General features: G+C 43.0%; 1 protein-coding gene across 2 annotated transcripts; it reads left to right on the forward strand.

Moving 5' to 3' along the window:
- The first annotated feature begins 13,815 nt into the window (after nucleotides 1–13,815).
- LOC112215824 (serine/threonine-protein kinase Sgk2) lies at nucleotides 13,816–26,373 on the forward strand. 2 transcript variants are annotated; one of them, XM_024375243.2, is made up of 14 exons: nucleotides 13,816–13,987; nucleotides 14,889–15,038; nucleotides 18,798–18,868; nucleotides 18,995–19,053; nucleotides 19,550–19,607; nucleotides 19,980–20,063; nucleotides 20,694–20,825; nucleotides 22,815–22,927; nucleotides 23,016–23,052; nucleotides 23,230–23,316; nucleotides 23,445–23,540; nucleotides 24,874–25,029; nucleotides 25,219–25,308; nucleotides 25,779–26,373. In XM_024375243.2, the coding sequence occupies exons 3-14, from the start codon at nucleotides 18,851–18,853 to the stop codon at nucleotides 25,935–25,937; spliced, it is 1,089 nt and encodes a 362-aa protein (XP_024231011.1). In that variant the 5' UTR covers nucleotides 13,816–13,987; nucleotides 14,889–15,038; nucleotides 18,798–18,850; the 3' UTR covers nucleotides 25,938–26,373. The 2 variants fall into 2 exon arrangements, with proteins under 2 accessions (XP_024231011.1, XP_024231010.1); XM_024375242.2 differs by lacking the exon at nucleotides 14,889–15,038.
- Nucleotides 26,374–26,961: the final 588 nt, after the last annotated feature.

Raw genomic sequence — 26,961 nt, forward strand, 5'->3', positions numbered from 1 at the left:
GTTGACTGGTGATGATGAAGTAAATTGAATTGAAAATACTTGATCATTATAAAACGTATTGTGCTTGTGAAAAGGAAGGTATGAACCATTGGTATCAATGTGCAGGTATCATTTTACCTATGGATGGCCCCAGGAATCAAACCCACAACCCTGGCAGTGCAAGCACCATGCTCTACCAACTGAGCCATACACTGACTTAATGTTGCATGGTATACCAGGTAATGTCATGGTATCAAAACATCACGATAGGCTACTTATGATACAAACGTTTTTTAATTATGTACAGTTTAATATGATACAATTACATTTTTTCCGCCCTGCAGATCTAAAGAATCTGCTGGCGCCTGCTATAAAAAATGTATAAAGTCAGTTGTGTTCTTGACCCTCTAAAAGTCTAAGCCTTGCTGGCATAAAACACATTGAATAACACATTCATAAATGGAAAAAAAAGACAGTCAAAAAATGTATCATAAGGAATGAGGTTTTGAAGTGTCTGTCCTATATCTACATAGGAGATATAAGAACATTAATGAACTTTCTTTGGACACATTTAAGGCCTTGTTTGTTGGCACAAAACTACCTCCATACTTCCATTCATTTGTATGTGTTACCGTCAGATGAGTCCCATGACAAGGAGAACACCATCTTGTTCATGAGAGTCCCCCCTTTCCATGGTGGGGTCATATTAGTTCCAGGACCGTCTCCTAAAGTTGATTCAGCTGCAGGATCGGGACACCACCAGTACAGAGCTTGCTCAGGAATGGCAGCAGGCAGGTGTGAGTGCATCTGCACGCACAGTGAGGCGAAGGCTTTTGGAGGATGGCCTAGTGTCAAGAAGGGCAGCAAAGAAGCCACTTCTCTCCAGGAAAAACATCAAGAACAGACTGATATTCTGCAAAAGGTACAGGGATTGGACTGCTGAGGACTGGGGTAAAGTCATTTTCTCTGATAAATCCCCTTTCTGAATGTTTGGGGCATCTGGAAAAAAGCTTGTCCAGAGAAGACAAGGTGAGCGCTACCATCAGTCCTGTGTCATGCCAACAGTAAAGCATCCTGAGACCATTCATGTGTGGGGTTGCTTCTCAGCCAAGGGAGTGGGCTCACTCACAATGAATAAGGAATGGTACCAACACATCCTCTGAAGCAACTTCTCCCAACCATCCAGGAACAGTTTGGTGACGAACAATGCCTTTTCCAGCATGAGGGAGCACCTTGCCATAAGGCAAAAGTGATAACTAAGTGGCTCTGGGAACAAAACATTGATATTGTGGGTCCATGGCCAGGAAACTCCCCAGACCTTAATCCCATTGAGAACTTGTGGTCAATCCTCAAGAGGCGGGTGGACAAACAAAAACCCACAAATTCTGACAAACTCCAAGCATTGATTATGCAAGAATGGGCTGCCATCAGTCAGGATGTGGCCCAGAAGTTAATTGACAGCATGCCAGGGCGAATTGCAGAGGTCTTGAAAAAGAAGGGTCAACACTGCAAATATTGACTCTTTTACAGCAACTTCATGTAATTGTCAATTAAAGCCTTTGACACTTATGAAATGCTTGTAATTATACTTCAGTATTCCATAGCAACATCTGACAAAAATATCTAAAGACACTGAAGCAACAAACTTTGTGGAAATTAATATTTATGTCATTCTCAAAACTTTTGGACATGTCTATACATAGTAGAGATAGGGAGGTTGTCTGTATATGCAGGTATGTGTGTGTGTGTGTGGGTATAACACACTTGTTCAAACAAGCGTCACACACACACACACACGTTATCTCCAAAGCAATATCATTCTGCCATGGTGCATTGTCAGACTGCTAAGAGACATGGAGTTGTGTGTATCAGTCCCCTTCATCAGTGGTCCTCAAATTCCCTACAATCCCCTGCTTATGCCAACACCATGCACAGTATATTTTACAGAGTAACAGCTAGGCTAGCAGCCTATATGTAGAAACAAAAGGTTAAATTACAAATTTGTGCGTAATGGCATGGTGTTTTATCTAGGCCACACTCCAATGAAGTGGTCTCATAGGCCTATGCTTATTATCTTGTGAATGTAAGTCACGGATTGCGTTTACATTCCATTATAACTTAACAGCTAACAGGTCTAGCCACTTGCCTCTAAGGTGAGCAAGAGGTAGTCTATGTTAGCGGTATAGCGGAGACAAATAGCCTATAATGGAGACGATACCCTTGTTTTGGGATAAGCTATGAATCCTTCATTCCTCCCATCCTTGAAGACATAGAAGGATAGTAAAGGAGATATTATGCCCGGCTACCAACCAAGTAATGTCAGATCAGTGATTATTTCTTTATTGCCTATCATCATTTATTTAATAGGCCAATATTTGGATCAATGATTATTTCAAGAAATCAAATCAAAGTTTATTTGTCACGTGCGCCGAACACAACAGGTGTAGACCTTACAGTAAAATGGCTTACTTACAGGCTCTAAACAACAGTGTAAAAGGGTATTAGATGAACAATAGGTAAGGACAGAAATAAAAACAACAGTAGCGAGGCTATAACAGTAGCGAGGCTACATACAGACACCGGTTAGTCAGGCTGATTGAGGTAGTATGTACATGTAGATATGGTTAAAGTGACTATGCATATATGATGAACAGAGAGTAGCAGTAGCTTAAAAGAGGGGTTGGCGGGTGGTGGGTGGCGGGACACAATACAGATAGCCCAGTTAGCCAATGTGTGGGGGGCACTGGTTGGTCGGCCCAATCGAGGTAGTATGTACATGAATGTATAGTTAAAGTGACTATGCATATATGATAAACAGAGAGAAGAAGCAGAGTAAAAAGAGGGGTTGAGGGGGGGACACACAATGCAAATAGTCCGGGTAGCTATTTGATTACCTGTTCATGAGTCTTAAGGCTTGGGGGTAAAAACTGTTGAGAAGACTTTTTGTTCTAGACTTTGCACTCCGGTACCGCTTGCCATGCGGTAGTAGAGAGAACAATCTATGACTGGGGTGGCTGGGGTCTTTGACAATTTTTAGGGCCTTCCTCTGACACCGCCTGGTGTAGTAGATGTCCTGGATGGCAGGCAGCTTAGCCTCAGTGATGTACTGGGCCGTACGCACTACCCTCTGTAGTGCCTTGCGGTCGGAGGCTGAGTAATTGCCGTACTAGGCAGTGATGCAACCAGTCAGGATGCTCTCGATGTTGCAGCTGTAGAACCTTTTGAGGATCTCAGGACCCATACCAAATCTTTTTAGTTTCCTGATGGGGAATAGGCTTTGTCGTGCCCTCTTCACGACTGTCTTGGTGTGTTTGGACCATTCTAGTTTGTTGATGATGTAGACACCAAGGAACTTAAAGCTCTCAACCTGCTCCACTACAGCCCTGTCGATGAGAATGGGGGCATGCTCGGTCCTCCTATTCCTGTAGTCCACAATCATCTCCTTAGTCTTGGTTACGTTGAGGGATAGGTTGTTATTCTGGCACCACCCAGCCAGGTCTCTGACCTCCTCCCTATAGGCTGTCTCGTCGTTGTTGGTGATCAGGCCTACCACTGTTGTGTCGTCTGCAAGCTTAATGATGGTGTTGGAGTCGTGCCTGGCCATGCAGTCGTGGGTAAACAGGGAGTACAGGAGGTGACTGAGTACGCACCCCTGGGGGGCTCCAGTGTTGAGGATCAGCTAGTGGGACCCTACTGCATGGGACCCTATAGGTTTATATGGGCTGGATAATAGTGGTGTTTTAGCGAACTTGGAAGCAGCTTGACATGGGACACATACACTGAGTGTACAAAACACCTTCCTAATATTGACTTCCACCTCCCCCTCAGAACAGCCTCAGTTCGTCGGGGCATGTACTCTACAAGGTGTCGAAAAGTTCCAAAGGGATGCTGGCCCATGTTGACTCCAATGCTTCCTGCAGTTGTGTCAAGTTGGCTGGATGTCCTTTGGGTGGTGGGTAAGGATGCACCAATAGGACATTTTTGACCAATACCGATATCCGATATTTTCCTTGCCAAAAAGAAACGACACCGATAACCGATATTTATCATTTTCGCTGCCTTTTTAGCATTCTAGTAGTTAAAAGGTTTAAACAAAGTGTCATATGTTAATTTGTTCAGTTAGGAACAGAATGTTTAATAACTTGTAAATGAGAAATACTACACATCCATTAACGTATTTGATCGCACAACAGATATTCACGACACAAATATTTTAGCTGCCCCGCATTACAAAGATGGTTAAGTGGTTGGTGGCTCTTCTTACTTTCCAATCTTTACTGTATGGAGAAAAGTAAAAATGCATGGAAAGAAATATTGGTTTAAACTAAAATGCAGTTAGTCATTTTAGCTTTAACCGCTTGAAAGAAATTACTGTCTCTAGGCTGTCATAAACTGCTATAAATGACACAACTTAAACTTTTCAAATGTGCTCAACTGACTTGACTGGTAAAATGCGAGAAAATTTACAACACATCATCTCATCTTTCATTTAGGAAATTTAAAAAAAATAAACAAAAGAACACAACTGCTTTGTTTTAAATTAAATGAAAATCTTGACCTATACCAGCCATGAATAACAGAAAAGCCATAGGGATTAGTAAAACAAAATCCAGTGACTCTAGATGGCTGGGTTACAATATGACTGCCCATTTACAATTTTAACATTTGGGGGGAGATTTTTCTTCACAAAGAGGATCTGCATGGCTTTGTCACAAGATAATCTGTTTATTTTTTCGTCTACAATGTGTGAAGCTGCACTGAAAATATGCTCACTGTCCACACTAGTACAGGGAGCACCAAGATACTTGCACGCAGCTTTAGCTAGGATGGGGAATAGTGCTGAGTGCTGTGCACTCTCACTGTGTCCGTTTCCATCTTGTCCAGCTGTGTCTAACATTTCACGTAAACCCTGTTTCTTGTCTGCATCAAAGTAGCGGTCCTTGTACCTAGCATTGAGCATGGAAGTAGCGGTCCTTGTTACCTAGCATCAAGCATGGTGGTGACACAGTAAAGAAGCTCAGAGAGAATGCCACCGAATCACTTGTTCACAGCCTCTAGTACTTTTACAAGTTTTAACCCCACGGTCTGTTGGCGGTTTTGTTGAGCAGGTGTTTCAATGCCATGACAGAGGGTATCACGTCTGCTGCAGACGCAGTTGATGAGCTTATTTCTCCAGTCAGTTGTTTGAATGGAGCTAGGAGTGTGTTCATGTTTTCAATGAGAGTCCACTGGTTTGTACTGGTTGTTGCAGGTAACTCATAGTCGGCTGCGTACCCGCCAAGCACTCGTTTTTGTTCCAGCAGGATCTCCATCATGTAAAAAGTACTGTTCCATCTGGTGGAAAAGTCTTGCTTAAGCCTTTTCGTTTTTCACTCCAAGCTGCTCCTGTATTGCTTGCAGGCGGCTGTATGCGAGCTGTGAGTGTTTAAAATGACCCACTATGACTCACTTCCTACCTGTTGCCACCTGTGTCAGATATACTGCTTTGGGCCAAAACACCTTCGTTCATAGCCAGTTGCAGTGTGTGTGTGCCATGCATGGCAAACTGGCGACTCTGCATTCTTCCAAAGTCTTTGTCATGTTACGTGCATTATCACGTAGCACAGCGTGTACTTTGTTCTTGGGGATTTTCCAAGTCTCAAACATTTATTTATTTATTTTATTTCACCTTTATTTAACCAGGTAGGCTAGCTGAGAACAAGTTCTCATTTACAACTGCGACCTGGCCAAGATAAAGCAAAGCAGTGTGACACAGACAACAACACAGTTACACATGGAGTAAACAATCAACAAGCCAATAACACAATAAACAAGTCAATGACCCAGTAGAAAAGAAAGAAAGTCTATATACAGTGTGTGCAAAAGGCATGCGGAGGTAGGCAATAAATAGGCCATAGGAGCGAATAGTAACAATTTAGCAGATTAACACCGGAGTGATAAATGAGCAGATGTTGATGCGCAAGTAGAAATACTGGTGTGCAAAAGAGCAGAAAAGTAAATAAAAACAGTATGGGGATGAGGTAGGTAGATTGGGTGGGCTATTTACAGATGGACTAAGTACAGCTGTTTTGAAATGGCAGCAGCGGTATGAGAACCAGCACATTGAGCGTGCAATATGGCTTTTCTCAGTACGAAATCCTCGTCCACCCACTGTGCTGTCAGACTCAGCATGCTCATGGGGCTGACATCACTGGTCCAAATGTCAGTGGTGAAGCTAATAGCAGTGACGCCCATTGCAAGTTGCTCGTGGATGTGCGTTTCAACAATACTGTGTATCTCCTGTAGGACAACATCTGAAAAACAGCGCCTACTTGGTAGTGTGTACCAGGGCTCGAGGTGCTCGACCAGTCGGCGAAAGCCAACATTCTCCACAACAGAGAATGGTTGATTGTCAAAGGCAATGAATGCCATTATCTTGCCGTTAACCTTCGGGATCGGTGTCCCTTCTACGGGACGGTTGAGCTAACGTAGGCTAATGCGAAAAGCACGAGGTTGTAAGTAGCAAGAAAATTTCGCAGGATATAGACATATCTGATATTGGCAGAAAGCTTAAATTCTTGTTAATCTAACTGCACTTTCCAATTTACAGTAGCTATTACATTGAAATAATACCATGCTATTGTTTCAGGAGAGAGCACAATTTTGAACCAAAAAAGTGTTAAACAAATTAAAATATGTTTTACATTTGAGATTCTTCAAAGTAGCCACCCTTTGCCTTGATAACAGCTTTGCACACTCTTGGCATTCTGTCATCCAGCATCATGAGATAGTCACCTGGGCCCGGATTCACAAAACTTTCTTAAGAATAAATTTCTTCTTAGCTGCCATTTTGTCCTTAACTATAGATTTAAGAAGAAAGTTAAGCAAAGTTGCTATTCCTCTTACATTTTTCCTAAGAAAAAGGTTTAGAAGAAATATTAATATTTTAGGATTTCTTCTTGGAAATGTACATAACTTTAGGACAGCTAAACCCTTGTCTTGTGATGAATGGATACTTTTGTAACCACAAACGTTTTCTTGCCCCACTGCCACACAGACACATTTGTCTCTGGCCCCCTCCCAGTTAGGGGGAGTGATGAGCTCTACAGCAGAGTCTCACAACTCAATCGCTGGTTGAAAACTGTTTTCTGCCCCTCCCAAAAGATAGAATTTGTAGATAATTGGCCCTCTTTCTGGGACTCACCCACAAACAGGAACAAGCCTGGCCTGCTGAGGAGTGACGGACTCCATCCTAGCTGGAGGGGTGCTCTCATCTTATCTACCAACATAGACAGGGCTCTAACTCCTCTAGCTCCACAATGAAATTAGGGTGCAGGCTAGGCAGCAGGCTGTTAGACAGCCTGCCAGCTTAGTGGAGTCTGCCACTAGCACAGTCAGTGTAGTCAGCTCAGCTATCCCCATTGAGACCGTGTCTGTGCCTCGAACCTGGGTTGGGCAAAACTAAACATGGCGGTGTTCGCCTTAGCAATCTCACTAGGATAAAGACCTCCTCCATTCCTGTCATTATTGAAAGAGATCGTGATACCTCACATCTCAAAATAGGGCTACTTAATGTTAGATCCCTTACTTCAAAGGCAATTATAGTCAATGAACTAATCACTGATCATAATCTTGATGTGATTGGCCTGACTGAAACATGGCTTAAGCCTGATGAAGTTACTGTGCTAAATGAGGCCTCACCTCCTGGTTACACTAGTGACCATATCCCCCGTGCATCCCGCAAAGGCGGAGGTGTTGCTAACATTTACGATAGCAAATTTCAATTTACAAAAAAAAAAATGACGTTTTCATCTTTTGAGCTTCTCGTCATGAAATCTATGCAGCCTAGTCAATCACTTTTTATAGCTACTGTTTACAGGCCTCCTGGGCCATATACAGCATTCCTCATTGAGTTCCCTGAATTCCTATCGGACCTTGTAGTCATAGCAGATAATATTCTAATTTTTGGTGACTTTAATATTCACATGGAAAAGTCCACAGACCCATTCCAAAAGGCTTTCGGAGCCATCATCAATCAGTGGGTTTTGTCCAACATGTCTCTGGACCTACTCACTGTCACAGTCATACTCTGGACATAGTTTTTTCCCATGGAATAAATGTTGTGGATCTTAATGTTTTTCCAAATCAAATCAAATCAAATCAAATTGTATTTGTCACATACACATGGTTAGCAGATGTTAATGCGAGTGTAGCGAAATGCTTGTGCTTCTAGTTCCGACAATGCAGTAATAACGAACAAGTAATCTAACTAACAATTCCAAAAAACTACTGTCTTATACACAGTGTAAGGGGATAAAGAATATGTACATAAGGATATATGAATGAGTGATGGTACAGAGCAGCATAGGCAAGATACAGTAGATGATATCGAGTACAGTATATACATATGAGATGAGTATGTAAACCAAGTGGCATAGTTAAAGTGGCTAGTGATACATGTATTACATAAAGATGCAGTAGATGATATAGGGTACAGTATATACATATACATATGAGATGAATAATGTAGGGTATGTAAACATTATATTAGGTAGCATTGTTTAAAGTGGCTAGTGATATATTTTACATCATTTCCCATCAATTCCCATTACTAAAGTGGCTGGAGTTGAGTCAGTGTGTTGGCAGCAGCCACTCAATGTTAGTGGTGGCTGTTTAACAGTCTGATGGCCTTGAGATAGAAGCTGTTTTTCAGTCTCTCGGTCCCAGCTTTGATGCACCTGTACTGACCTCGCCTTCTGGATGATAGCGGGGTGAACAGGCAATGGCTCGGGTGGTTGTTGTCCTTGATGATCTTTATGGCCTTCCTGTGACATCGGGTGGTGTAGGTGTCCTGGAGGGCAGGTAGTTTGCCCCCGGTGATGCGTTGTGCAGACCTCACTACCCTCTGGAGAGCCTTACGGTTGTGGGCGGTGCAGTTGCCGTACCAGACGGTGATACAGCCCGACAGGATGCTCTCGATTGTGCATCTGTAGAAGTTTGTGAGTGCTTTTGGTGACAAGCCAAATTTCTTCAGCCTCCTGAGGTTGAAGAGGCGCTGCTGCGCCTTCTTCACGATGCTGTCTGTGTGGGTGGACCAATTCAGTTTGTCTGTGATGTGTACGCCGAGGAACTTAAAACTTACTACCCTCTCCACTACTGTTCCATCAATGTGGATAGGGGGGTGTTCCCTCTGCTGTTTCCTGAAGTCCACAATCATCTCCTTAGTTTTGTTGACGTTGAGTGTGAGGTTATTTTCTTGACACCACACTCCGAGGGCCCTCACCTCCTCCCTGTAGGCCGTCTCGTCGTTGTTGGTAATCAAGCCTACCACTGTTGTGTCGTCCGCAAACTTGATGATTGAGTTGGAGGTGTGCGTGGCCACGCAGTCGTGGGTGAACAGGGAGTACAGGAGAGGGCTCAGAACGCACCCTTGTGGGGCCCCAGTGTTGAGGATCAGCGGGGTGGAAATGTTGTTGCCTACCCTCACCACCTGGGGGCAGCCCGTCAGGAAGTCCAGTACCCAGTTGCACAGGGCGGGGTCGAGACCCAGGGTCTCGAGCTTGATGACGAGCTTGGAGGGCACTATGGTGTTAAATGCCGAGCTGTAGTCGATGAACAGCATTCTCACATAGGTATTCCTCTTGTCCAGATGGGTTAGGGCAGTGTGCAGTGTGGTTGAGATTGCATCGTCTGTGGACCTATTTGGGCGGTAAGCAAACTGGAGTGGGTCTACGGTGTCAGGTAGGGTGGAGGTGATATGGTCCTTGACTAGTCTCTCAAAGCACTTCATGATGACGGAATTGAGTGCTACGAGGCGGTAGTCGTTTAGCTCAGTTACCTTAGCTTTCTTGGGAACAGGAACAATGGTGGCCCTCTTGAAGCATGTGTGAACAACAGACTGGGATAGGGATTGATTGAATATGTCCGTAAACACACCAGCCAGCTGGTCTGCGCATGCTCTGAGGGCGCGGCTGGGGATGCCGTCTGGGCCTGCAGCCTTGCGAGGGTTGACACGTTTAAATGTTTTCCTCACGTCGGCTGCAGTGAAGGAGAGTCCGCATGTTTTAGTTGCGGGCCGTGTCAGTGGCACTGTATTGTCCTCAAAGCGGGCAAAAAAGTTATTTAGTCTGCCTTGGAGCAAGACATCCTGATCCGTGACTGGGCTGGTTTTCTTTTTGTAATCCGTGATTGACTGTAGACCCTGCCACATACCTCTTGTGTCTGAACCGTTGAATTGAGATTCTACTTTGTCTCTATACTGACGCTTAGCTTGTTTGATTGCCTTGCGGAGGGAATAGTTACACTGTTTGTATTCGGTCATGTTTCCGGTCACCTTGCCCTGATTAAAAGCAGCACTGCCTCCCTGAAGATAAACAATGTATACAAAATGCTTCAGTCTGGTTTTAGACCCCATCATAGCACTGAGACTGCACTTGTGAAGGTGGTAAATTACCTTTTAATGGCATCAGACCGAGGCTATGCATCTGTCCTCGTGCTCCTAGACCTTAGTGCTGCTTTTGATACCATCGATCACCACATTCTTTTGGAGAGATTGGAAACCCAAATTGGTCTACACGGACAAGTTCTGGCCTGGTTTAGATCTTATCTGTCGGAAAGATATCAATTTGTCTCTGTGAATGGTTTGTCCTCTGAAAAATCAACTGTAAATGTAGGTGTTCCTCAAGGTTCCGTTTTAAGACCACTATTGTTTTCACTATATATTTTACCTCTTGGGGATGTCATTCGAAAACATAATGTTAACTTTCACTGCTATGCGGATGACACACAGCTGTACATGTCAATGAAACATGGTGAAGCCCCAAAATTGCACTCGCTAGAAGCCTGTGTTTCAGACATAAGATGGCTGCAAACTTTCTACTTTTAAACTCGGACAAAACAGAGATGCTTGTTCTAGGTCCCAAGAAACAAAGAAATCTTCTGTTGAATCTGACAATTAATCTTAATGGTTGTACAGTTGTCTCAAATAAAACTGTGAAGGACTTCGGGCGTTACACTGGGCCCTGATCTCTCTTTTGACGAACATATCAAGACTGTTTCAAGGACAGCTTTTTTCCATCTACGTAACATTGCAAAAATCAGAAACTTTCTGTCCAAAAATGATGCAGAAAAATGTATCCATGCAATTGTTACTTCTAGGTTAGACTACTGCAATGCTCTACTTTCCGGCTACCCGGATAAAGCACTAAATATACTTCAGTTAGTGTTAAATACGGCTGCTAGAACCCTGACTAGAACCCCAAAATATGTTCATATTACTCCAGTGCTAACCTCCCTACACTGGCTTCCTGTCAAGGCAAGGGCTGATTTCAAGGTTTTACTGTTAACCTACAAAGCATTACATGGGCTTGCTCCTACCTATCTCTCTGATTTGGTCCGGCATTACATACCTACACGTACGCTACGGTTACAAGAAGCAGGCCTCCTAATTGTCCCTTAAATTTCTAAGTAAACAGCTGGAGGCAGGGCTTTCTCCTATAGAGCTCAATTTTTATGGAATGGTCTGCCTACCCATGTGAGAGACGTAAACTCGGTGTCAACCGTTAAGTCTTTACTGAAGACTCATCTCTTCAGTGGGTCATATGATTGAGTGTAGTCTGGCCCAGGAGTGTGAAGGTGAACGGAAAGGCTCTGGAGCAACGAACCGCCCTTGCTGTCTCTGCCTGGCCGGTTCCCCTCTTTCCACTGGGATTCTCTGCCTCTAACCCTATTACAGGGGCTGAGTCACTGGCTTACTGGTGCTCTTTCATGCCGTCCCCAGGAGGGGTGCGTCACTTGAGTGGGTTGAGTCACTGATGTGATCTTCCTGTCTGGGTTGCCCCCCCCCCCTCCCCTTGGGTTGTGCCGTGGCGGAGATCTTTGTAGGCTATACTCGGCCTTGTCTCAGGATGGTAAGTTGGTGGTTGAAGATATCCCTATAGTGGTGTGGGGGCTGTGCTTTGGCAAAGTGGGTGGGGTTATATCCTTCCTGTTTGGCCCTGTCCGGGGGTATCATCGGATGGGGCCACAGTGTCTCCTGCCCTCTCCTGTCTCAGCCTCCAGTATTTATGCTGCATTATTTTATGTGTCGGGGGGCTAGGGTCAGTTTGTTATATCTGGAGTACTTCTCCTGTCTTATCCGGTGTCCTGTGTGAATTTAAGTATGCTCTCTCTAATTCTCTCTTTCTTTCTCTCTCTCGGAGGTCCTGAGCCCTAGGACCATGCCTCAGGACTACCTGGCATGATGACTCCTTGCTGTCCCCAGTCCACCTGGCCGTGCGGCTGCTCCAGTTTCAACTGTTCTGCCTGCGGAACAGAACAGTCCTGCCTATGGAATCCTGACCTGTTCACCGGACGTGCTGCCTGTCCCAGACCTATTATTTGACCATGCTGGTAATTTATGAACATTTGAACATCTTGGCCATGTTCTGTTATAATCTCCACCGGCACAGCCAGAAGAGAACTGACCACCCCTCATAGCCTGGTTCCTCTCTAGGTTTCTTCCTAGGTTTTGGCCTTTCTAGGGAGTTTTTCCTAGACAACGTGATTCAACACCTGAATTGCTTGCTGTTTGGGGTTTTAGGCTGGGTTTCTGTACAGCACTTTGAGATATCAGCTAATGTAGGAAGGGCTATATAAATACATTTGATTTGATTTGGCTACTGGACGTTTCAATACAGCAAGAAAACAAATTAAACGCGCATGATCTATCTAACTAGTAAATAACAATATATAACAATATTCTAGAAGTGTTAAATAGCTAGCGTTAGCTCGTCAATTTGCAAAGAAGAACTTGGCTAACTTAGCTAACGTTAACGTTGTTAGCTATGTTGGCTAATGTCGTAACGCGTTAGCTAGCTTAAATTAAGGGGCGCGCAGTCCCTCTACCACCGTCTCTCCTATCATGGACAACACCTTCTCCTCCAGCTGGTCCACATGAATGGTCGATACCCCCCCAGTCTTCTTCAACTCCCTGCTTTTCTCAGCTCCCTTAGCAGCCGACTTGATTTAACTTACGGCGTCAATGTCAACTTGCCATACCCTGGACGGCAGAGTCAGCCTCGGCCATCCTCTCTTTTTTGTCTCTGCAGTCACCCCGCAGTTATTGAGTCTCCCCAACAGCAACTTTTTCCAGGCTGCTATTTCCTCCAACATCACTTCAAGCTCTTGTTTGCTGAAGTTTTTATTGCGGTTTCCTTGGTTATGCATTTATGTTTGTGATATAGCTAGTCTGATGGCTATAATGTGAGAAAATGTACTTTGATTTTTGTGTATAAAGAGTTCGCGATGTAGAAAATAGAAAAAATAAAGAAAAACCCTTGAATTAAAAAAAACTGCAGTTGCAGTCTCCCAGTTGCTCTGCAAGCACGGAGAGGATAGTCTCCGCTGCTGGCCTGCTCTCCAGTCACCATCACATGAGCCTGAAGCCACAGACTTTTCTCAAAATGAATTCATAGGCACTGTAGACTGAGCGTAATAAGCCATTGTTCCCCATTTCATTTGGATTTAATTCTAAGTAAGTCACAGCCTAACAACTAAATGTTGTTTAAATTCTGAGCGCTTAATAATGTCCCTGACTCCCTACAAGCCTAGTGTGTCACACTCACAAATGCTTCACAATGTATTTATTTGTAGGCTATAACTTTGAAATAATTGAAATAATAGAGCCTAAATAATTATTTGATGTTCCTTAGGCTCCCTGTCTGCACGCACCGCTCTATGAGCGATGAGCAGGATATGCGACCGCTCAACTCTGCTCAAATACTCTGCTCCCTATAGCTCCGAATTGACATGATTGGTTGACGGTAGGAGGGGGCGGTAGCCGACGTCCTGTATAAATACAAACTCACTCCCTTAACAAGTTCCTTCCCTATAGCTCTGGTCTTCTCCTTTTAGCGCAAGAAGTATGAAAGCGCTGAAGTCTGCGGAGGCTGTAATTGCTGTACGGCCACTTCAGACGGCGGATTGACCAAACAGAAACCTATAACTAGGCATTGCACGTGTCACGCAGCAGTGTCTGAGAGGAAAAAAGGTTCGTGACAGGCATGTTTGCAGATTTGCAGAAAGTAAAACGGCTTCTCTAGCTCAAACGGTTAAAATATTATTCATATTAACAGAGCTACCTTTTTATCTTCCTGCGCAATTTTACGTGCATTTGATAGAATTTCACAATGTGAGCGGTTGTAAAAACTAATCCCGGGCGCTAAAATTCAGCCCTGGCATTTCAGCCCCCCCACCCTCCTTTCAGGGTAAAATTTCAGCTGAACTTTGAGAGGACTGTTGCCTAACTACTTGTAGAAAGCGTGTTTCTCTCGAAGACCTACAAAACTAAAGTAATTACCCGTATTAGACTGAAAGATATAAATACATTTTGTCAAACCTGAGAGGCTCTCCATGCTCATGAGTTGCTTATTCAACATATTTTCTGCCACTTCACACAATCCAGTTGTAAAAGTGTCCCCTTCCTAGCTGTTTTACTAAAACCAACCTGAAATGTTCCCTTGGCCAAATAAAACAGCCATACACGTGGTATCGTTTCTGCATCTCCAAATTTTGCAAGAGGTAAGAGTATGCGCTTAAATGAGCTCATTCGGTGCAGCGGGAGTAGGGGTGTAGCGCTGCTGGAGCTCACCGAAGCGTTGCTCACAGGAGCTCCGCTTCTTCTCACAACGGTGGCAGGTGCTCGTTTAGTAAAGTTAGATCAAAGCTGAATTAATATCTTAGAAGATCAGAAAAGGATTCATTGGTATTCTACATAACACTTTCCAATATAACAACATAGTATAACGTTATTATTACACCAAAAACACCACCTTATTTATGTCTTCTGAGATTTTTGGATGGTTAGCTGAGTAATCAAGCCCCGACGATAGTGGATATCCATAAGGCTAGTTCATTTGGTGAGTGACCCCAACTAGCCCTGCTTTCTGTAGCCCTAAAATGCAGGACAACAATAGCGCTGTGCTCTGAGCTGCGACAACTACAGCGCTGTGCTCTGTGCTTCGACACTTGACTCGAGCCAAGGGACTTCGGTCAGTCAGTCGATTAGACAGCACTCCACCGACCGCACGCACCTGCGACAGGTAGGCTTGAACTCAGTTTTAACATTTACTGCAGGTAGGTTGAGAATGTACACAATGTACTGTAAAATGTAGCCTTTTATGTATTTCTGGTTAGTGGTGACTGCAGGTCTGGTCCTTGCCATTCTGCCGCCATAGAGGGGAGACCAAAAAATGTCGCCCCCGCAAAATTAGAATTGTCCCAGTCCCAATGAGGTTGAAAAGACATCTAAAATAGTATTTTCCAGACATTGAAGTTAGGTTCAATTTATATTCTGAATGAAAGCTGAAAATGTATTTTCCATATGTTTAAAATGTTCCGTATTTTCCATGTTTTCCATAATTGTTTTTGCCAATGTTCCATATGTACCTATTTTCCAGGACATTGAAAAATAAGCATTTTCCCAATGTTGAAATCAGGATAATTTTTGGTTCTGAATTCAATTTGAAAATAAGTAATTTATTGACGTCTATGTTTGGGCCAAATCAAGGCTGGTCTAGACAGGATAAAAAATGAACCAAACATAGAAGTCTATGATTGGTTCAGATTTGTTCCGGACCGAACCAAAAATCTATGTCCATGTATGTTGAAATCAAGGCCGGTCTGGACCGCACAAAATCTGAACCAAACATAGAAGTCTATGATTGGTTCAGATTTGGTCTGAACCGGATCAAAATCCAATGTCCGTGGATGTGGAAATCAAGGCTGGTTCGGAACTGCACCAAAAAAAGACACCCAAAAGGCTTTGACGTCGGTCCGTGCTTACTGAGGAGTAGCCTACAGTGTTGTCTGAAATTACATTTTATGAATGCCCATCGATGTGGTAACAGGCCATTGCGTTGGCTTAATTAGTCCTGATTCTTGTGACTAATCAACTTGGCTATTTACACTCTGAATATCAGCTACCAAACTTTATCAGGAGTTATCGTGAGCCTATTTGCAATGTGTTTACACAGCGGGAATCGCTATGATCAGCTTGTCAATAATTAATGGATACAAACTTGAAACCCCTGATCATGACAATGGGGTGGAACTCCTGGACCACAGTTGTGATTGTCCATTCCATATTGTCCATTTTACTTTGACCTTTCCTGTTTTTAGGAGATGTTGTTTGTTAACATGACAGCTCATTTTTTATTTGAATGAGTGCCCTTTAGGTTAGGCAATTAAATCAGATAAACCTGCATGATGTAAAAAGGTCATTACATTGTCATACATTTTATCTCCCGCCTGTAGGCTACAGAAAAGACCACATACTATTTCTACCATATCCTATATCTGCTACATTATTGATGTTCGATCATTTTTTTGACAGCGCTGCAGAGATGCATCTCTCCAACAGCACCCCGGAGAGGCGCACTGGGAATGGACAAGCAAAATATTTTGCGCCTTTGACAATGTGGCCACTGCTTATCAAAGGGGCGTCATCAGCGCACACCTAAAAAATCTATATGCCACTGGTTGAGAGAAATTGTCATTGTTTTGGTGCAGAATTAAGTGAGGTTTTATGTGTTGTTTGGAGGTGCGTCTTGGTGAGTTTATCTCAGAAAATGCCGCCCGCGTCAACCTTCCGCCATAGGTGGCCCCCTAATCCTGCCTAATGAGCGGGCCAGCCGTGGGTGAATGTTTGAAATATGGTTCTATCAAGTTGGAAAATGTTCTCCAAATACTCTAAATAGTCTTGTAATCACTCAAGGAATACAATGGTAAACCATAATAGGCTAGTAGTCTATTTAAGACCTTTGATACAGTGCATTCGGGAAGTATTCAGACCCCTTGACTTTTTCCACATTTTGTTACGTTACAGCCTTATTCTAAAATGGATTAAATAAAACAATTTCTTCAACAATCTACACACAATACCACACAATCACAAAGTGAAAACCGTTTTTTAGATTTTTTTTGGCAAAAAAAAAATATATATCAGAAATACCTTTCTTCTATAAGTATTCAGACCCTTTGCTGTGAGACTCAAAATTGAGCTCAGGTGCATCCTGTTTCCATTGATCATCCTTGATGTTTCTACAGCATGATTGGAGTCCACCTGTGGTAAATTCAATTGATTGGACATGATTTGGAAAGGCACACACCTGTCTATATAAGGTCCCACAGTAGACGGCGCATGTCAGAGCAAAAACCAAGCCATGATGTCGAAGGAATTGCCCATAGAGCTATGAGACAGGATTGTGTCGAGGCACAGATCTGGGGAAGAGTACCAAAACATTTCTGCAGCTTTGAAGGTCCCCAAGAACACAATGGCCTCCATCATTCTTAAATTGAAAAGGTTTGGAACCACCAAGACTCTTCCTAGAGCTGGCCGCCCTGCAATACGGAGCAATTGTGGGAGAAGGGCCTTGGTCAGGTAGGTGACCAATAACCCGATGGTCACTCTGACAGAGCTCCAAAATTCCCCTGTGGAGATGGGAGAACATTCCAGAAGAACAACCATCTCTGCAGCACTCCACCAATCAGGCCTTCATGGTAGAGTGGCCAGACCGAAGCCACTCCTCAGTAAAAGGCACACGACAGCCCGCTTGGAGTTTGCCAAAAGGCACCTAAAGGACTCTCAGACCCTGAGAAACAAGATTCTCTTGTCTGATGAAACCAAGATTGAAGACTTTGGCCTGAATGCCAAGCGTCATGTCTGTAGGAAACTTGGCACCATCCCTACGGTGAAGCATGGTGGTGGCAGCAGCATGCTGTGGGGATGTTTTTCAGTGGCAGGGACTGTGAGATTAGTCAGGATAAAAGGAAAGATTAATGGAGCAAAATACAGATCCTTGATGAAAACCTGCTCCAGAATGCTCAAGATCTCAGACTGGGACGAAGGTTCGCCTTACAACAGGACAACGACCCTAACCGCACAGCCAAGACAACGCAGGAGTGGCTTCGGGACAAGTCTTTAAATGTCCTTGAACCCGATCTAACATCTCTGGAGAGACCTGAAAATAGCTGTGCAGCGACCCTCCCCATCCAACCTGACAGAGCTTGAGAGGATGCTAATTTCTAAGAGCATGTTTTTGCTTTGTCATTATTGGGTATTGTGTGTAGATAGATTACATTGTCTTTCCCCCCTCATCAATCTTAGAATAAGGCTGTAATGTAACAAAATGTGGAAAAAGTCAAGGGGTCTGAATACTTCCCAAATGCACTGTATGTGAGTATTTTTTATGCTGACAGAATAGATCTGCTGAATGTTTTCATAGTTTGTAAACACCCTATTTGTAATTTGCGCTTGCATTTACACAATGGTATAATTTGAGAATATAAGGCCTATAATAATCCCAAAGCCCTAATTAGAGGGTAATACACATGACTGTAGAAATGGATATCAACCTTCAAATGGGTTTCTAACTTTCCACACATCTACTGTAGCACATTAAAATCTACTCTTGAGGACATATGGCTGTTTATTCAGTAGGCCTAAAGGTTAAACATTTCTTAAGACCATGGAAGGATCATTTCAAAACATTCAGACATTCTTGGCAAAGTGACTGTCTGTCTGTGGGGGAGATTGAAATTGGTTTGAATAATGACCTAAGCAGTCCCGCACACATTTCTGGACACGGGAAAGTAACATTTACCATGTAAAAGTGTCCACTGATATGAACTCTCCAAAACAACAAATATCCTTTGTTGTGCCTGCCTGCGTTGGGTTTCAAACCAGAACTACCAGTTTGTCAGGGTCAAGCTGGCATAGGGGGACCAGCAGCAGAGTCACACACTGATGTGGGGTGCTATCATGTCATTATGTTCCTATCGTGTCCTCTTTGTAATGACAGGTCTGGGAAGCACTGATGTAGGCTCCCCGGTGGGCAAGGAATGGACCAAGGCCATGGCGAATTGTAATCCAGTGAGTGTTTCACTCTGTAGTGTGCTGTGCTTTGTAGTCAATCAAGGATGTAATCCTATTTTTGCTACTGGTTGTTTACACTGCTTTGCTCTATCATTCATTGTTTTTTTTCTACTTGTCTTCTAGCTTAGATCACCGTCCTCCGCCCTCAGTGAGGTCAACCTGGGACCCTCGGCAAACCCACAGTATGTACAGTATTAAGAGTAATGGGTTTCGGTGATTCGTAATGCCCCGTAGAACTGACATCTGGTAACCCTTTACCAACGGAATTGTGATCCCGATGCATTCATTAACAAAACTATTTACACCTCGATATGATGCCACACAACAGCTGCAACCACTAACATACACTGCTGTACTTTGCTATTGAGACTCTGGTCTCTTTTCAATCCCCATGGTGGAAATTCAGCTTTACAGCGTGATTGAAATTGAATGGCATTGTTCCCGATAAACACTGCAGGTGTCGGCTCAATCCGAAATGACCTTTACATTTCTATTGCGGAATCTGTAACGCTTCAGCTTCACCTATTGAATAGAGCCCTTGATCGAACATGCTATTTCATGCATCATACCAGAGTCATGTTGCGAGACGGTTGTCTCTGCCATAACCTGTCATGATTACGTGTCATGTCAATCCGTATGACACAGATATCTGTATCATCATTCCTGTTCTTGTTTCAGTGCCAAGCCCACTGACTTTGACTTCTTGGCTGTTATTGGAAAAGGGACCTATGGGAAGGTAAGACAGACTACACTGCTGTCTGTCTGATAAAAGGCTGCATGCCTTCATCAATGATTAACTCTGTCTATGCAGGACTGTTAAGGTTACCTTGATGAAAAGGCAAAAACAAACCAATGAATGATGATAAGGTTGTTGACAAATTGTACTCCGGATGAGTAGCCATTTTTAATTTGTCCACCTAATTTGCAGTCCTTTTTCATTGTGTCTATGACTACTTTCTTTCTATGTTTTGTGTGACTGTTAATCAACTATGTTTGTGTGTATTTCATTGACCCTCTAGATTGATATGTTTATGATAAGAGTGTCATATTAGTAGGTGAAGTTTTGAGTAAACAACCAGAGATTTATTGGCAACCACCCTGCATCCAGGTCCTGCTCGCCAAGCTCAAAGCTGACAACAAATTCTATGCGGTCAAAGTTTTACAGAAGAAAGTCATCCTGAAGAAAAAGGAGGTTGGTCTATAAACATTTGATTTAGTTATTCATTCTCCCAACCAACTCACATATAGGTTATTTATTTTCTGTGGTAAAGGTCCATTAAATGACACCAATAAAACCCTTTATGTCAGTATATATTCAACATGTGTATGCAGTTCACTGTGTAGCAGAACTAGTTTTGCCCAAGTCTGTTGTGCGTTTCAAAGAAAGATAATATCTAATCTAATCTGAAGTGTGTTCTGTCCTTTGTACTCTGACAGACTGATTATACAGCCCTCAGTCTCTGTGTTTCTTACTAACTGTACATTCCCATAATCAGAGCTGTTTCTTCCCCTTGGTTTTGTATCACTTGATACTTATAAGCAAGTCTTGGACTTTATGAGCTACTCACAGACACACGTTATAGCTGTCTGACAGACCTAGTCAGGTGTGTGTAGACGGCTGCACTTGTGACTTAAAGCAGCGTAAATAACACTGTGGACCTTTTTAGGAAAGAGGTGTCTCGCTCTCTCCCCACTCCTTCTGTGTATTGTCTCTTGTCTCGCGCTTGGGGCTGAAGCAGTGGCGCTGACAGGGGCCTGTATTCTGCTGTGTCCTGCCCTCTGCCTCGTGTCCGCTGGTTCAATGCTGCTTTGTGTCCTCTAGCAAAAGAACATCATGGCAGAGAGGAACGTGCTGCTGAAGAGCCTGAAGCACCCTTTCCTGGTGGGCCTCCACTACTCCTTCCAGACCCCAGAGAAGCTCTACTTTGTCCTGGACTATGTCAACGGGGGAGAGGTAGCTGGCTAATGGTCCTGGGTTTCCTGAAAGGTTGCATATGATATGTAAATGACAAAAAGGAATGGACTGTAGCGATGTTCCTAATAAGCCATCCTTTATTTACAGTACCAGTCAACAGTTTTGACACACCTACTCATTCAAGGGTTCTTCATTATTTTTTACTATGTTCTACATTGTAGAATAATAGTGAAGACATCAAAACTATGAAATAGCACATATGGAATCGTGTAGTAACCAAAAAAGTGTTAAACAAATCAAGATATATTTTAGATTCTTCAAAGTAGCCACCCTTTGCCTTGATGACAGCTTTGCACATGCTTGGCATTCTCTCAACCAGCTTCACCTGGAATGCTTTTTCAACATTCTTGAAGGAGTTCCCACATTTGTATAACACTTTTGGTTACTACATGATTCTATATGTGTTATTTCACAGTTTTGATGTCTTCACTATTATTCTACAATGTAGAAAATAGTCCAACTCATCCCAAACCATCTCAATTGGGTTGAGGTTGGGTGATTGTGGAGGCCAGGTCATCTGATGCAGCATTCCACTCTCCTTCTAGGTCAAATAGCCCTTACACAGCCTGGAAATGGGTGTTGGGTCATTGTCCTGTTGAAAAACAATTGATAGTCCCACTATGCGCAATCCAAATGGGATGGTGTATTGCTGCAGAAAGCTGTAGTAGCCAGGCTGGTTAAGTGTGCCTTGAATTCTAAATAAATCAGTGTCACCAGCAAAGCACCACCACACCTCTTCCATGCTTCACGGTGGGAACCACACATGCAGAGATCCTCCGTTCACCTACTCTGCCTCTCACAAAGACACGGCGGTTGGAACCAAAAATCTCAAATTTGGACTCATCAGACCAAAGGACAGATTGCCACCGGTCTAATGTCCATTACTTGTATTTCTTGGCCCAAGCAAGTCTCTTCTTATTGGTGTCCTTCAGTAGTGGTTTCTTTGCAGCAATAAGATCATGAAGGCCTGATTCACGCAGTCTCCTCTGAACAGTTGATGTTTAGCTGTGTCTGTTACTTAAACACTGTGAAGCATTTATTTGGTTTGCAATCTCTGGTGCAGATAACTCTAATGAACGTATCCTCTGCAGCAGAGGTAACTGTGGCAGTCCTGATGAGAGCCAGTTTCATCATAGCGCTAGATGGTTTTTGCAACTGCGCTTGAAGAAACTTTCAAAGTTCTTGACATTTTCCAGATTGACTGACCTTCACGTCTTAAAGTAATAATGGACTGTCATTTATCTTTGCTTATTTGAGCTGTTCTTGCCATAAGATGGACTTGGTCTTTCACCAAATAGGGCTGTCTTCGGTATATCAACCCTACCTTGTCACAACACAACTGATTGGCTCAAACGTATTAAGAAGGAAATCAATTCCACAAATGAACTTTTAACAAGGCACACATGTTAATTGAAATGCATTCCAGGTGACTACCTCATGAAGCTGGTTGAGAGAATGCCATGAGTGTGCAACGCTGTCATCAAGGAAAAGGGTGGCTACTTGGAAGAATCTCAAATATAAAATATATTTTGATTTGTTTTACACTTTTTTTGCTTACTACATGATTCCATATGTGTTATTTCATAGTTTTGATGCATTCTCTATTCTACAATGTAGAAAATAGTTACAAAAATAAAGAACAACCCTTGAATGAGTAGGTGTGTCAACTTTTGACTGGTACTGTATATTAAAGCTGCCAAGCTATTGACAGCACAGAAGCAGCAGAGCAGTGTGTCATAGCCCCAAGCCCTGGTCTTAGTCACACTTTACTCCCATTTACTGATCGGCTCAGTCCAAAGTCTCTGTGTCACAGTATTATGATGAGTCAATTATGTAGTGGTTGTAATATGACATGCTTTGTCAGAACCCAGGAGACTGACAGTTAAAACAACAAGGCCGAACAGTTTTCTTTCTCCCTCTATCGCTAACTTCTTCTCCCTCTCATTCCCTCTCTCTCTGTCTTGGAAGATTTTCTTCCACCTGCAGAGGGAGCGGTGCTTCTTGGAGCCGAGGGCTCGGTTCTATGCTGCCGAGGTTGCCAGTGCCATCGGCTACCTTCACTCCCTCAACATCGTTTACAGGTCAGACACATTCACGCAGAAGCAACACGTTATTATGTACACTATTGAGGGTCTGTGAAATCAAATATCTTTGTTTGTTCTTTTGTAGAGATTTAAAGCCAGAGAATATTCTCTTAGACTCTCAGGTAAGTGTTGACTCATAAGTGGATGTAATGTTGTTGGATTGTTTTCAATATCTCAACTCACTTCCTTCTCATCTTAGGGAAGATGGTTCAAGATTTCGCAAAAACAGTATCGTACGCGGTCCTGTAAGTTCCTGTAAGATTGATTGGGAAGGTGCTTAAAACCGATGTGTGTTCCAGGGCCACGTGGTGCTTACGGACTTTGGGCTGTGTAAAGAGGGTGTGGAGCCGGAGACCACCACGTCCACTTTCTGTGGAACCCCCGAGGTGAGGGATAGCCCTGAGATTGTGTCTGTGCTCAATGATATGTTAGTTATAACATATGTCTAATAGTCACTTACAGCTCTATATATCCATCTGTGTATTTCTCTCTCTCTGTCTCTCTCTCTCTCTAGTATTTGGCCCCTGAGATTCTGCGTAAGGAGCCCTATGACCGCACTGTGGACTGGTGGTGTCTGGGAGCTGTGCTCTATGAGATGATCTATAGTCTTGTACGTTTTTGAATCTTAGCCACCCAATGCTTTTACTTGCGTCGTATGGTTAAATGTACTAAAGAGGAACAATGAAGATGCGCATGCTCGTCCACAGAATCTTTTCATGTTTGTTTTCAAAGGATCAAGCTACGAGCTCCTAATAACAACATGGAACGAAATGTATTCCACAAGATCAAATGGCACTCCCTAAAAACGCAACCCTGAAAAACACACTCGTTGGATAGTTTTTTAAGAATTCACTGATAAACGTGGAAGACGAAAGGCATATAAATCATAAATGACTTGGTATTAGGAAATACATTTATTTCCATGACATGATTTTAAAAAAGCAATTTTGGATTGACCCATTTAGACATTTTCAAATATATGCAATTTAAAAGTTTTATATCACAAAATGTGGATTAGGAATCTTGAGGGAATCCTATTTGAGTCAGAAAACGATGTTCATATGGTAGGTAAGCTATACAAACCCTTTCAGAGAGCACATCCAACTGACAATATCTTAGAAAAAATATAAGCTATTGGAACCAAGACTTAACTGATATTGGCACGAGATGGAGGAAATGTCTGAAAATAACTAATGAAATTAGTTAAATGAAAAAATATGCTTAATCCAGTATAAACTAATGTATAGAATGTGTTTTACAAAATTCACATTCTACAGCACAACGGAACAACGGCAGTCATGTCGTAAATGTAAAACTAACAAAGACTCAATAATCCGTGCCTTCTGGGAATTTGATCAAGTCCAAAAGTTATGGGCAGAGTTAGAAAGTTGGCTGTCAGAATTATTACGATGTAAATGTACTTTTAATCCGTCTGTCTACATATTACAAGACGTGGCTTATGAGGGTGCAGTGAGGTACCCGATGGGTCGGACGATACTTTTCTCCTCAATCATCTTGAAAAAACGTATACTTAAACTGGAAAATCAACACAATGGAAAGGTCAAATGTTTTATTATCTGAATTTTTAACGTGCGTGGGCGACGGAGGGAATCAAAATGGCGCAGTTTGAGGCCATGTGGCGGTGAGTGATCTGGGTGCTAGAGATGGAGGTGTGAGCTTGAGGGTCAGGGCAGGTGGGATGTAGCTGTTTGTGTGATGTATATTTGTATGTGTATGTTTAATATTTTTAAAGAAAGTAGTACTAAAATAAAATAGTTTTTGAATCTTATATAGCTACTGTACTTAATGCAATCTAAGGCCAATCCAAATATTATTTCCTTGTGCAGCAAATGTCCCAACACAATTATGTTACCAACTTCAGGAAATGTTTCTGGAGTAGCTGGTGGCTACAGTGTCTCTCCTCCGTTCTACTCCGTTTCTAGCCTCCTTTTTACAGCCGGGACATGTCTGAGCTGTATGATGGTATCCTGCACAAGCCTCTGCCTCTGCCCCCAGGGAAGTCAGACGCTGTCTGTAGTCTGCTCCAGGGCCTCCTGCAGAAAGACCAGCACTGCAGGCTGGGAGCCATCGACGACTTTGTGAGTGGCTGACTAGACCCTCTCCATGGAACATGGATTGCATCTGAAATGGCACCCTATACCCAATATAGTGCACTACTTCTGTGCCATTTCGGAAGCAACCCCATGCCTTTGCCGGTTACTGTGTTTCACTAACGTTCACTCAGTTATACATCGCTTCTTGTATATGATTCTTGTTTTACTTTTCAGTTAGAAATCAAGAACCATGTGTTCTTCTCCCCGATTAACTGGGATGACCTGTACCACAAGCGGATCACTCCTCCATACTACCCCAATGTGGTGAGTTTTTGGCACAGTCTATAACATTGGTAGGCAATTAGATTCAGCCGCGGGACAATTTTTGTTGGAGTGGATTGTCGGGGGGGGGATTTGTAAGAGATTTGTAGTTGAAAAGAACACTAATTTCATACCTTGATTACATTGAGACACGATCACATCTCTTTTATTGGTGGGAATACTTGGGAACAGATTTACAACATAATTATTTTGGGGGGCTGATTTGCTGTCTTTTTTTAACCAAAAACTAAACCCCCCCCACACACACACTTTTGGGTGCCAAAATAAATAGTCTGTTGCCGACCCCTGGCCTATAACATGCTGGTTGTTTCTTACCATATTCTCTAACCTTAACGGCTCTTTCTCTAAAACTTTCTCTCACTACCTTTTCTTTCCTCGTTTTCGCCTTCACACTGTCCGTCTTCTCTCTATCACTTTGCTCAATTCCCTAACATGTCTCCTCTCTCCTCCAGAAAGGGCCAGCAGACACGCAGCACATAGACCCAGAGTTCACCAGGGAGATGGTGCCTAACTCGGTGGGTCGCACCCCTGAGCTGAACGCCAGCACCAGCAGCAACAGCGCCTTCAATGGCTTCTCCTACGTCTGTGGTGAAGAAGACAGCTTCCTCTAAGGCAGGGAAGAAGGGCCCTCGCAGCACCACCACTGCCTGAGCTCGGGGTAGAAGTTACCCCTGACCACATATCTAGGATTCAATTCCTCAACCCCAAATCCTAACCTTAACCTCTAAGTCAGGGGGTGAAAAAGATATTTGGCCCTTGATCCGTTAGTGGCAACCTCCTATCAACTTCATTGGCCATCAGCCATAGAAATGGAGCACATTGAACAGAATGCATTTTTGTGTCGGCTATGCACAGTAGCTGCCACGTCTGTTTATCTAGACCTCATTAGAACAGGCAGACACGGCAAACACTAATGATATGTGTGAAACTCTAGTCTAAACCATGTTTCTGCTCTTTAAGTGCCCGTTTTTAATACAAAACACGGTGGACCTTCCAAACATTTGAAATGTGATGATTGTCCAACAATATATTATTGATTTGAAAACATGCTGTTTCTGTTATCACTGACTTTTTGTAGATTAGATTAGAGGCTTGACTCTATTTGTTGCATCCAGGCATGCTTAAAGGGATAGCTCACCCAAATTACACATTTACTTAATGGTTTCCTTTCCCTGTCAGCATTCTATAGAAAAGGTTTGACGGCAATTCTAGATGATTTGAACATGCGTGGAAAATGTGCGTATCAGTACCATGACTTGAATGAGATTTGTGCCACAAATGCCACAAAGTCATGGTACCGATATAAGCAATCGATGGACAAGGTATGACAGCAATCGATGCTTTGGTTTCATTTCCCTGGCACTGTTTCTAAATGTACAAAAGCTGAAGAACATTCGCACATACAGGTACTTTGAAAAATGTAAACACTGCACAGTGTTGTTTATCTTCCCAGGTGATTTTATTGAAACAAAGTCTAGAAGCTTAGCATCCACCGTTTTAGCCTTTGTGGAACAAATCCCAATACCGACATTAGCACTTTTTCACACACAGGTTCAAGTCATGTATACGTGACTTTGTTGAGCTTCACAATCAATTTGAGATACTTTCTCGGGATTTGAACATGTCGAAAAATGC

Source organism: Oncorhynchus tshawytscha, linkage group LG16 (genome assembly GCF_018296145.1).
Source record: "Oncorhynchus tshawytscha isolate Ot180627B linkage group LG16, Otsh_v2.0, whole genome shotgun sequence".
NCBI classification, from domain to species: domain Eukaryota; kingdom Metazoa; phylum Chordata; class Actinopteri; order Salmoniformes; family Salmonidae; genus Oncorhynchus; species Oncorhynchus tshawytscha.